General features: G+C 32.2%; 1 protein-coding gene across 1 annotated transcript in view; it reads left to right on the top strand.

Annotated features, from left to right (window-relative positions):
• The window catches only part of LOC134222974 (intermembrane lipid transfer protein VPS13B), a 67728-nt gene that overhangs the window by 10797 nt on the left and 44349 nt on the right, over nt 1-12582 (top strand). Inside the window, exon 3 of the mRNA XM_062702119.1 lies at nt 1539-4650. Within this exon, the coding sequence (XP_062558103.1) occupies nt 1539-4650 (3112 nt within the window). The remainder of the gene's footprint in view (nt 1-1538; nt 4651-12582) is intronic.

Raw genomic sequence — 12582 nt, 5'->3', positions numbered from 1 at the left:
TTCGAGCTGGCGGTACAAACGCTGAATATTATTCGCCGTGGTCTTTCGTTCGATACAGTTGACAACCGTGATCGAATTTTAGTGACAACGAGGTAGTGATCAGAGTCAATGTTCGGACCTCTGAATGTCCGCTCATCGATAACATCCGAGAAATGGCGCCCATCCACCAGAACATGGGCTATCTGGTTGCAAGTTTCACAATTTGGGTATCTCCAGGGGTACTTTCGGATGTTCTTTCGTGCAAAGTAGGTGCTACTGATGGCCATCCCTCTGGCAGCAGCGAAATTTACTAGCCGTAGGCCGTTGTCATTGGTAGCGGAGTGAAGGCTCTCCCTACCGATTATGGGACGGAAAAAATCCTCTCTACCGACCCGAGCGTTAGCGTCTCCGATAACAATTTTCACGTCATGCTTTGGTCACTCTCCATAGGCTTTGTCAAGACATTCGTAAAAGGTGTCCTTCACGTCGTCGAATTTATCGTTTGTCGGTGCGTAAACGTTGATTAGGCTGTGATTGAAGAATTTGCCCCGTATGTTATGTTAAATTTGAATGCAGTTTTGGTCGTGGGGTCCACGGCTCGGAATTCACGTCCTCCGGATCTAGGTCATCGGACTTCTTGTATAACTTCCACTTCTCCAACCTTCTGCAGTTCACGAGCCAGAAGGCTCACTCGTCCAGGTCCAGGAGTTTGCCAAAAATAACGTTCTCCTTTTCTTATATCTCCATTTTTCGTGGTTTTTGAGAGGCTTCAGTGAGCTACATTACTGGGGTCGCGTTACCTACATCACGCTGGTGGGGCTGCCACCTTAGGTATAGCTGACGCGATACAGCATTTCGTTAATCTGCCGCTGGGTACCAGACAGACGCTGTTTGAGCCGCACATCCTGGTGAACAGACGCTGGAGGCGTACCTTCTCACTCTAGCTGATGTCAAAAGGACAACAGTGCCCTGGCTGCACTACCAGCTAAGTACGCAACCCTTAGATGGCAATCTTTTGTCATCGGACGACACGTGGAAGCGTGAGATAGGAACTTGTGAGGGTCAGAGCTATGTTGGGCGCTCCTTTCCTTGATGTCAACCCACCATTTTGCAGCCCTACAGCAGCTCTAAAACATATGAGTACGAAAAGTCAAAATTTAAATCACTTTAGTGCTCACCTCTAACATACCATGTAAGGGTGACTTGATTGCTCACTCTACGCTCCTCTGCCATGCCTCGAGATGTCGATAGGAATAGATACCAACAATTCTACGCTACGACACTCTTACCTCGACATGTGGCACCCTATGAGAAGCGACTTTGCGAATTTCAAAACCGGGTATGAGTAAATGCGAGATGGATCAATTGGTCTGGATGTGCGGTAGCCATTTGTTTGAGTAGAACCTCTCTTTGTTTTTTGAAATCAGACATATAGCAGTACTATAGCAGTAATTGTAATTAAAGATTGTTTTTGGATAACTTATATTCTAGATATGTAAGGCTTCATTCAAGATCAATGTGATGAGCAACTAATAAACATCTCTTATTTTTCATTTCAGACTTCCACTCATCACGACCAACTCGGCATTCAAATCTAGTGGTTTATCCGCAGGCATTAGCAGATTCCCCATAAGTTTAGCCAAGTCGGTGTGGCCGGACGATAAGGAAAGCTTCCCGTGGACCATCTCACTGGCCGATGCTTCCAGTTGGACCTACCAGAATCGGCAGATGAATAAACTACTGGAAGAAACAACCACTAATATCTCGTTGGTCTTGAACTTCAAAGATGACGGCGAAGCAACTTCAGCCTGCTTTCACGTGGATACCTCTCCGCTCAAGTTGAATTTATTCCAAGAACAACTGGTCCTTCTTAGCTCCACAATGAATCGTCTTCTGTCCCTTCCGATGCTTCAAGTCAGTAGCGATGCACCCGGCAAATCTCGCGAACCCCAAATCTTGGAAATATCTCAGAAAACTGGCAGTGCTGCAACGGCAGCTGACTTGAAAGAGTTCCTGGATATGACTCACAACTCAAGTGGTGCTTCCGAGGAGACTCTCAAAGAAGGGGGTAAGAAAGACGCTCTTCCAGTTTCGATTTGGCTTCAATGGACTTTCTCCAAAGTGACGGTGACTTGTATCGGTAAGGACGATGTTGGTCAGATGACGGTTCGGCTTGCCATAGAACTGGAGGACATAATCTACAGTCTGGACATGCAAGACGTCTACCTCCAGATCAAGGCCAAGGTTGGAGGAATGAACGTCCAGTCTTACGAATTTGATGCTGATAAAAGAATGTGGATAAAAAATGAAGCACTGGCGTTAACTGTGCAAACCGACTCAGGCGGTTCAAGTAAATCCGCCAACGATACATTCCTAAACTTGACCGTTACCAAAGCGGAAACCACAAATGTTCATACCAAGTGGGACACAGTTCGCAAGAACCGAGAACATAGCGACACATTAATCGAGGTGATCGTCAAAGTGGAACAAATCGATCTGCGATTGGATTTGGATTTACTGGAAAAGTGTTTAGAACTTTTGACGATTTTTCATCAACAAGACGAACCAGAACCACCCCAAAAAGTTTATGGCGTGAGAGATCTACCTTTAATTATTTTTTCCAGCAAAGGGATTCGGCTATTCATTCCCCTTAAGGATTGTTCCGATCGCTGTGATGCCTACATTTTCAAAATAAATTCAATCACCATGCATCATAATGTGGAGAATCCCATCTGTCGAGTGCCATTGCGTCCCGACGTTTACACAAAAGCAGCTCAGATGCGAATTCTTAATGTTCCAGGATCCAAAATCGAGGATCGCCAATATGAAGTGCTCCTGAAAGAAATCTCGCTCAGCACAGCCTGCTGGTCGGACATCCTGGCGTACATCCAGGAGCAAACATCCGCCACAACCCATCACGACAACCCGGCCTTCGAATGGAATAACCTTCAAGATGTCCAAAGATCGTCCGACTTTGAAGTGAATACTATCTTCAAGGAGTTTAACTTCTCCGTCATCTACGCTCCTTGTATCATTTATAAAAACGTCCTCATTTGCAGCCAGGCCATGGAGCTAAACTGTATGTCCGATCTCCTCATGGATTTAGACCTCGATCAACTACGCCTGGCCGGCAACATTTCACGCAAGATCAACAACATTCTGTTGATGGTCACTCCTCCACGTCAGAGCAGTTCTTCCTCAAACAGTAGCGTAGTGGAGTTCAATCCTGCGCTCTTCAACAGACAAATCAGTCAGGATGCGATCAGCATCGATTCCGTGAGATCATTGCGGGACTCCGAAATACCGAGAAATCGGCGAAGCTTTTCCAAACTATCCCGCTTCGAGGAAGACTCCGGGGTGGAATCGTTCAGGGCATCGGATGCTAAGCAGGCTACATCCAGCAGCAAACGGAGTACCGGAGGTGGGTCGCGACAGAGGAAAATTTCCAGCAGATCGTCGGATCAGCTGACAAAAACATCGCTCGGACCGTCCATTCAGAATCAGGTCGTACCGTATGAGGTGTGCTTCTTGGGTGGCCATTTCAAAGTTAATTTGTACGAGAAAAAGGTAAAGGACGAAGAGTCGGCTGTTCTCTTCCGAATGGTGATGGCTCAACCAAATGGTTTGCTATCTTTGAATCTTTTGGAACGGGTCGTGCAGGTGTCGCTTTTCGACTTGATCATAGATCTTGATGAACGTTCATTGCTGAAAACCCTTCCCGGGGAACCGGACGATCTTGGTATACCGCAGCCCATAATCAAAACACGTTTCGTCAATAGCATGACCAAGAAGAATAGTGAACTGATCGTGGAGTGTAAGAGGCCGATTAAATTTACTATTTCACACCAAAAATTGAAGGTGCTCCATGATTTGGCGGATATTTTGGTTGAAGCGATGGGTGGACCTCAGAGCAATAATCAGACCCAACGACTTGCGAGGAAACTGCCAAAACCCATTCTGAGTAGAAACAAGTTCAAAATGATCAAGTCCAAAATGTACGACGTAGAAAAGATCAGTGTTCGACTTTCGCAAACCATGATCCATCTGCTGGACGAGGATCTTCAAGCATACAACTGCAAATTATCGCTTTCTTCTATCAATTCAACATTGCGAGTACAAGAACGACCAGCACGTATGTCGTTCAACCTGGATCTGGAAGAACTTATTTTCTGTCAGGGATCCTTCGTTATAATGCATCCATTCTCGTTCAATCTGCAAGCAACCCTAACCCAAGAATACTGGAAACGCGATCCGTTGATCCAGATCAAGCTGAACTCGAGCTATTTGCAGCTGGATTTCAATCCGAACAACGCAAACGAAGTCCAGCGGATGTTGGAGCTGTTAAATCAAGTGCTTAGTCCGAAGCTGTCGGACGAGACGACGAGTGGAAACTCGACGGCTAGTAGTGCCCATTTGACACCCAGCCGGGATAACTTGATCCCCTTGTCTGCGCCGGGATTCTCCCGTAGAGATTCGAAAGGTGTTCCGGAGGAGCACTATCAAGATGATCTCCGGGCAGGGGCGTTCCAGTTTATTGAGTCGAGCAGAAGCAACGAGCTGCCGCTACCGTATCAGATCAAGATTATTAATCGTGATCTGGGAATCATCTGCTGGCGGTATCCCCAACCCCGGGCGCTGTACAACGTGACTGTCTATCCGGTTCCGATGAGTGTGAGTATATCAGTTTTGGGGAATCCTTAGGAAGGCGGAAGCGCATAAGACTGAATATTTAAAAGGCTGAACTTAAAAGCTTGCAATTGGTTTGATGAAATGAGCCACCAGTGCCAGTAAATTAAAAAAAATGAATGATGAATGAAGTAAAACAATTAAGAAAAAATAACGAAGACAACATAAACAAAAACGAATAAAAATTAAAGAACATAGAATTAAAAGTGAAATAATAAAGAACAAAAAACGAACAATAAAATGATAAATAGGATATAAAGAATAACAAAAAAATATGGAGAATAAAACACTAAAAAGATGAAGAGTAAAACTAAAACAAAGAATAAAAATGGGAAAATGAAAATAAAGCATGAAGAATTGAAAATGGAGAATTAAGAATAAAAAAAAAAACAGAGCTTACAGAATTAAAAAAATATATGAAAGATTATTCTTCTATCTAAAATAATGAAACAATAAACAATAAAAATATTAATAATAAAAGAATAAAGAATAAAAAAAATAAAGAATAGAGAATAGAAGGCTAAAAAATTAATGAATTATAAAAAGGGAATTCATTTAAGAATAAAATATAAAAGAATAAAAAATAAAAGAATTAAAGCACAAAGGAATAATAGAATAGAGGAATAAAAGTATAAAAAAATTAAAGAATTAAAACTTTGAAGAATAAAAGATAAAAAATAAAGAATAATATGTACAGAATAAAACGGCTGAATAAAAAACGATAAAAGAATGCAGGACTGAAGAATAAATAATTGAAGAATTAAGAATACATAATATAAGAATAAAGAATTAAATATAAAAGAATAAAGAAAAAAAGAGAATTTAAAAATAAAAGTGTAACGAATAGATAAAAAATAAATAAAAAATTGAAAAAAAAAATAGAATAAAAAAAGAATGAAGATTAAAAGATTTAAAAAAAACAAAAAGGGAATAAAAAATAAAAGAATACAGAATTAAAGAAGAATGAAAGAATAAAAAAATTAAAAAGAACTAAAGAAAAATGAAAGAATAAAAAAATAAAAGGAAGAGGAATAAAAAATAGAAAAATAAGAGCCAAAAAATAGAAGAATAAAAGAATAAAATAACAATGAACAAGAAAAGTGAAAAAAATAATGAATATACTAATAAAAAATAAAGAACAGAAAATGAAGATAAAAAAGATAGAAGAATAAAAGAATAAAAAGGAAATAAGAAATAAAAAAAGAAGCATAAAAGAATTAAGAATAAAGAAATAAATAATAAGAATGGAGAATTAAGAAATGAAATTTAGAAAAGTTAAGGATGAAGAATGAAGAAACAAAGGAAAAACAATGAAAGAATTTTAAAAAATAATTTAGAAATAGAAGAAAAATAAAACAAAATAATAAAAGCGCTAAAGACTAAAAAAAAAGAATAAAAGAAGACAAGAATGCAAAAATGCATAAATAAAAAATAAGAGAATAAAATAATGAAAAAATAAAAGACAAAAAAAGACAAAAGAATAGAAGAATATAAAAAGAAGAATAAAAGAACAAGAGTATAAAAAAATGAAAAAAATAAATGTATATAATAATAAAGAATAAAATAATAAGCAATAAAGAACAAAAAATAAAGAACTGAAATTAATAAAATGAAGATAAAAAGCTAGAAGAATGAAAGCATAAAAAGAATAAAGAATAGAAGCAAAAAAGAACAAAAAATAAAGAACAGAAATTAATAAAATGAAGATAAAAAGCTAGAAGAATGACAGCATAAAAAGAATCAAGAATAGAAAAAAAGGAATAAATAAAAATGTAAAGAACAAAAGAATGAAAAAGTAAGACAATAAAAGAATAATAAAAAAATTTAAATCAAATATTGAAAGAATAAATGATTAGAAGTATAATAGAATGAAAAATGTAAAATAATGTAATTATAAAAAGAAAAAAAAATTAATGAACAAAAGAACGAAAGAATAAAGATTGAAATTATATAAAAGAATAAAAAATAAGAATAAAAAAAAGAAAGCATGGAGAATAAAGAAATTAAATTAAGAAAAATAAAAAATGGAGTATGAAGAAACAAAAGAAAAAATTGAAGAATTTAAAAAAATAATAAGAGAAAAGAGTAATAGAACAAAACAATAAAAGGGTAGAAGAATAAAAGCGTAAGAGAATAAAATATAAAAGAATAAATGAAGACAAGAATACAATAATAAAAGAATAAAATAAAAAAATAAAAATAAGAGAATAAAATAATAAAAAAATTAAGAATAAAAGAATAGAAAAATGAATGTATAATAGATTATAAAAATAAAAGAAAGAAAAAAAAAAGAATTATAAAATTAAAGAATAAAATAATAATAATAAAATTAAGGAATAAAAAATAAAGAACAAGGGAATGGAATAATAAAATAAAAGAACAAGAAAAATAGAATTCAAAAATAAAAGATTGAAGGAATAAAAAAAGGAAGGAGTTAAAGAATAATAGATTAACAAAATAACAGAATAATAAATAATCATAATAAAAAATCATTCTTTCAAATGAAAAATAAATTATTAAAAGAGATAAAAATAAAAGAAATAAAAATAAAAGAATAAAAAGATGAGAGAATAAAAGAATAAAAAGATGAGAGAATAAAAGAATAAAAAGATGAGAGAATAAAAGAATAAAAAAATGAGGGAATAAAATAATAAGAGAATAAAAGAATAGAAAAATAAAAGAATAGAAAAATAAAAGAATAGAAAATAAAGAAATAAAAGAATAAAAAAATAAAAGAATAAAAGAATCGAAAAATAAAAAAATTAAAATCATAAAATCATAAAATCATGAAATAATAAAATCATAAAACCATAAAATCATAAAATAATAAAATCATGAAATCATGAAATCATAAAATCATAAAATCATAAAATCATAAAATCATAAAATCATAAAATCATAAAATCATAAAATCATAAAATCATAAAATCATAAAAGCATAAAAGCATAAAATCATAAAATCATAAAAACAAAAACATAAAATCATAAAATCATGAAAGAATAAAAGAATGAAACAATGAACAAATAAAAGAGTAAAAGAATAAAAGAATAAGAGAATAAAATAATAAAAGAATAAAATAATAAAAGAATAAAGGAATTCAAGAATTTAAGAATTTAGGAATTTAAGAATTTAAGAATTTAAGAATTTATGAATTTAAGAATTTAAGAATTTCAGAATTTAAGAATTTAAGAATTTAAGAATTTAAGAATTAAGGAATTTAAGAATTTTAAGAATTTTAAGAATTTTAAGAATTTTAAGAATTTTAAGAATGTTAAGAATTTTAAGAATTTTAAGAATTTTAAGAATTTTAAGAATTTTAAGAATTTTAAGAATTTTAAGAATTTTAAGAATTTTAAGAATTTAAGAATTTAAGAATTTAAGAATTTAAGAATTTAAGAATTTAAGAATTTAAGAATTTAAGAATTAAAAAATTAAAAAATTTAAGAATTTAAGAATTTAAGAATTTAAGAATTTAAGAATTTAAGAATTTAAGAATTTAAGAATTTAAGAATTAAGGAATTAAGGAATTAAAGAATTTAAGAATTTAAGAATTTAAGAATTTTAAAATTTAAGAATTTAAGAATTTAAGAATTTAGGAATTTAAGATTTTAAGGATTTAAAAGAATTGATTTATTTAGTATTTAAAAATTTACGAGCGTAAGATGTTAGGAATTTAAGAAATTAAGAATTTAGGAGTTTAAAATTTTAAGATTTTTAGAATTTAATAATTTAGAAATTGAAGAACCTAAGAACCCAAAAACTCCAGAATCATGGAACCTTAAAACCTTAGAACTCAAGAACTCCAAGAACTAAGAACTCAAGAACTCCAAGAACTCAAGAACTCAAGAACTCAAGAATCCCAAGAACTCCAAGAACTCCAAGAACTCAAGAACCCAAGAACTCAAGAACCCAAGAACCTAAGAATCCCAAGAACTCAAGAACCCAAGAACCCAAGAACTCCAAGAATCCCAAGAACCCAAGAATCCCAAGAACTCCAAGAACCCAAGAACTCAAGAACCCAAGAACTCAAGAACCTAAGAACTCCAAGAACCCAAGAACTCCAAGAACCCAAGAACTCCAAGAACCCAAGAACTCAAGAACTCCAAGAACCCAAGAACTCAAGAACCCAAGAACTCAAGAACCTAAGAATCCCAAGAACTCCAAGAACTCCAAGAACCTAAGAACCCAAGAACCCAAGAACCCAAGAACTCCAAGAACCCAAGAACCCAAGAACTCCAAGAACTCATCGAACTCAAGAACTCAAGAACCCAAGAACCCAAGAACTCAAGAACCCAAGAACCTAAGAACTCCAAGAACCTGAAGAACCCAAGAACTCCAAGAACCCAAGAACCCAAGAACCTTAAGAACTCAAGAACCTAAGAACTCCAAGAACTCCAAGAACCCAAGAACCCAAGAACCCAAGAACTCCAAGAACTCAAGAACCTAAGAACTCCAAGAACCCAAGAACTCAAGAACTCCAAGAACTCCAAGAACTCCAAGAACCCAAGAACCTCAAGAACCCAAGAACTCAAGAACCCAAGAACTCAAGAACTCCAAGAACTCAAGAACCCAAGAATCTAAGAACTCAAGAATCCCAAGAACCCAAGAACCCAAGAACCCAAGAACCCAAGAACCTTTAAGAACCCAAGAACCCAAGAACTCAAGAACCCAAGAACCTTTAAGAATCCAAGAATAAGAACTCAAGAACTCAAGAACCCAAGAATCCAAGAACCCAAGAACCTAAGAACTCCAAGAACTCAAGAACTCAAGAATCCAAGAACTCCAAGAACCTGAGAATTTAAGAATTTAAGAATTTAAGAATTTAAGAATTTGAGAATTTAAGAATCTAAGAATTTAAGAATTTAGGAATTTAGGAATTTAAGAATTTAAGAATTGAAGAATTTAGGAATTTAAAAATTTTAGAATTTAAGAATTTGATATTTTAAAAATTTAAGAATGTAAGAATTTATGAATTTAAGAATATAAAAATTTAGGAATTTATGAATTTTAGAATTTTCGATTTAGAATTTAAAAATTTAAGATTTAAGGAATTTAAGAATTAAATAATTTAAGAAATTATTTAAGAATTTAAGAATTTAGGAATTTAGGAATTTAAGAATTTAAGAATTTAAAAATTTAAGAATTTAAGAATTTAAGAATTTAATTAAATCATAAAATCTTAAAATCATAAAGAATAAAATAATAAAAGAATAGAGGAATTCAAGAATTTAAGAATTTAAGAATTAAGAATTTAAGAATTTAAGAATTCAAGAATTCAAGAACTAAGAACTCAAGAATCCAAGAACTTAAGAATTTAAGAACCAAGAACTCCAAGAACTCAAGAACTCAAGAATCCAAGAACCTAAGAACTCCAAGAACTCAAGAACCTAAGAACTTAAGAACTCCAAGAACCTAAGAACTCAAGAACTCAAGAACTCCAAGAATCCCAAGAACTCCAAGAACCTATGAACCTAAGAACCCAAGAACCTAAGAACCCAAGAATTTAAGAACTCAAGAACCCAAGAACTCCAAGAACTCAAGAACTCCAAGAACTCAAGAACTCCAAGAACTCAAGAACCTAAGAACAAGAACCCAAGAACCTAAGAACCTAAGAACTCAAGAACCCAAGAACCCAAGAACTCAAGAACTCAAGAACCTAAGAACTCCAAGAACCCAAGAACCCAAGAACTCAAGAACCTAAGAACCCAAGAACTCCAAGAACTCAAGAACTCCAAGAACTCCAAGAACTCCAAGAACTTCAGAACCTAAGAACCCAAGAACCCAAGAACACAAGAATTTAAGAATTTAGGAATTTAAGAAATCAAGAACCTTAGAACCTTAAAATCCGGAGAAGAACTCCAAGAACTCAAGAATCAAGAACCTAAGAACTCAAGAACTAGGAATCCTAAGAACCTAAGAACCTAAGAACTTAAGAATTTAAGAATTTAAGAACCTAAGAACCCAAGAACCTAAGAACTCAAGAACTTTGAAGAACCCAAGAACTCAAGAACCCAAGAACCCAAGAACTCAAGAATTTAAGAATTTAAGAATTTAAGAATTTAAGAATTTAAGAATTTAAGAATTTAAGAATTTAAGAATTTAAGAATTTAAGAATTTAAGAATTTAAGAATTTAAGAATCCAAGAATTTAAGAATTTAAGAATCCAAGAACCCAAGAACCTAAGAATTTAAGAACTCAAGAACTTAGGAATCCTAAGAATCCAAGAACTCTAAGAATTTAGGAATTAGGAATTTAAGAACTCAAGAACTCCAAGAACTGAAGAATTTAGGAATTTAAAATTTTAGAATTTGATATCTTTAAAATTTAAGAACGTAAGAATTTATGAATTTAAGAACATAAACATTTAGGAATTTATGAATCTTTAGAATTTTCGATTTAGAATTTAAAAATTTGAGATTTAAGAATTTAAGAATTTAAGAATTTAAGAAATTATTTAAGAATTTAAGAATTTAAGAGTTTAAGAACCTAAGAACTAAAAAATCCTAAGAATTTAAAAATTTAAGAATTTAAGAATTTAATTAAATCACAAAATCTTAAAATCATAAAGAATAAAATAATAAAAGAACAGAGGAATCCAAGAACTTAAGAATTTAAGAATCAAGAATTTAAGAATCCTTAAGAATTTAAGAATTTAAGAACTCAAGAACTCAAGAACTTAAGAATCCTAAGAACCTAAGAACTCAAGAATTTAAGAACTCAAGAACCAAGAACTCAAGAATCAAGAACTCCAAGAACTCTGAACCCAAGAACCCAAGAACACAAGAATTAAGAATTTAGGAACTCAAGAATTTAAGAATTTAGGAACTCAAGAACCTAAGAATTTAAGAATTTAGGAACTTAGGAACCTAAGAATTTAAGAATTTAAGAATTTAAGAATTCTAAGAACTCAAGAACTTTAAGAATTTGAGATTTTAAGATTTTTAAGATTTTAAGAATTTAAAAACCCAAGAACTCAAGAATCAAGGAACCTAAGAATCCAAGAATTTAAGAATTTAAGAATTTTCGATTTAGAATCCAAAAACTTTAAGAATTTAAGAATTTAATAACCCTAAGAAATTATTTCAAGAACCTAAGAGCTCAACAACCTAAGAACTCCAAGAATTTAAGAACTCAAGAAATCAAGAAATTAAGAAATTAAGAATTTAAGGATCTAAGAACCCAAGAACTCAAGAATTTCCCAAGAACTTTAAGAATTTAAGAACCTAAGAATCAAGAATTTTGAACCAAGAATCCCAAGAACTCAAGAACTCAAGAACCTAAGAACTCCAAGAACTTAAGAATCCCAAGAACTCAAGAACTCAAGAACTTAAGAATTTAAGAACTCAAGAACTCCAAGAATTTAAGAACTCAAGAACCTAAGAATCCCAAGAACTCTAAGAACTTTAAGAATTTAAGAATTTGAGAATTTAAGAATTTAAGAATTTAAGAATTTAAGAATTTAGGAATTTAAGAATCTAAGAATTTAAGAATTTAGGAATTCAGGAATTTAAGAATTTAAGAATTGAAGAATTTAGGAATTTAAAAATTTTAGAATTTAAGAATTTGATATTTTAAAAATTTAAGAATGTAAGAATTTATGAATATTCTTAATATAAAAATTTAGGAATTTATGAATTTTAGAATTTTCGATTTAGAATTTAAAAATTTAAGATTTAAGGAATTTAAGAATTTAAGAATTTAAGAAATTATTTAAGAATTTAAGAATTTAGGAATTTAGGAATTTAAGAATTTAAAATTTAAGAATTTAAGAATTTAATTAAATCACAAAATCCAAAATCATAAAAGAACAAAATAATAAAATAATAAAAGAACAGAGGAATTCAAGAATCTAAGAATTTAAGAACCAAGAATCAAGAATTTAAGAATTCCAAGAACCAAGAATCCAAGAATTTAAG

The sequence above is a fragment of the Armigeres subalbatus genome, chromosome 1 (assembly GCF_024139115.2).
Source record: "Armigeres subalbatus isolate Guangzhou_Male chromosome 1, GZ_Asu_2, whole genome shotgun sequence".
Lineage (NCBI taxonomy): Eukaryota > Metazoa > Arthropoda > Insecta > Diptera > Culicidae > Armigeres > Armigeres subalbatus.
The sequence above is the reverse complement of the archived record's forward strand: the minus strand, read 5'-3'. Positions and strand labels throughout refer to the sequence as shown.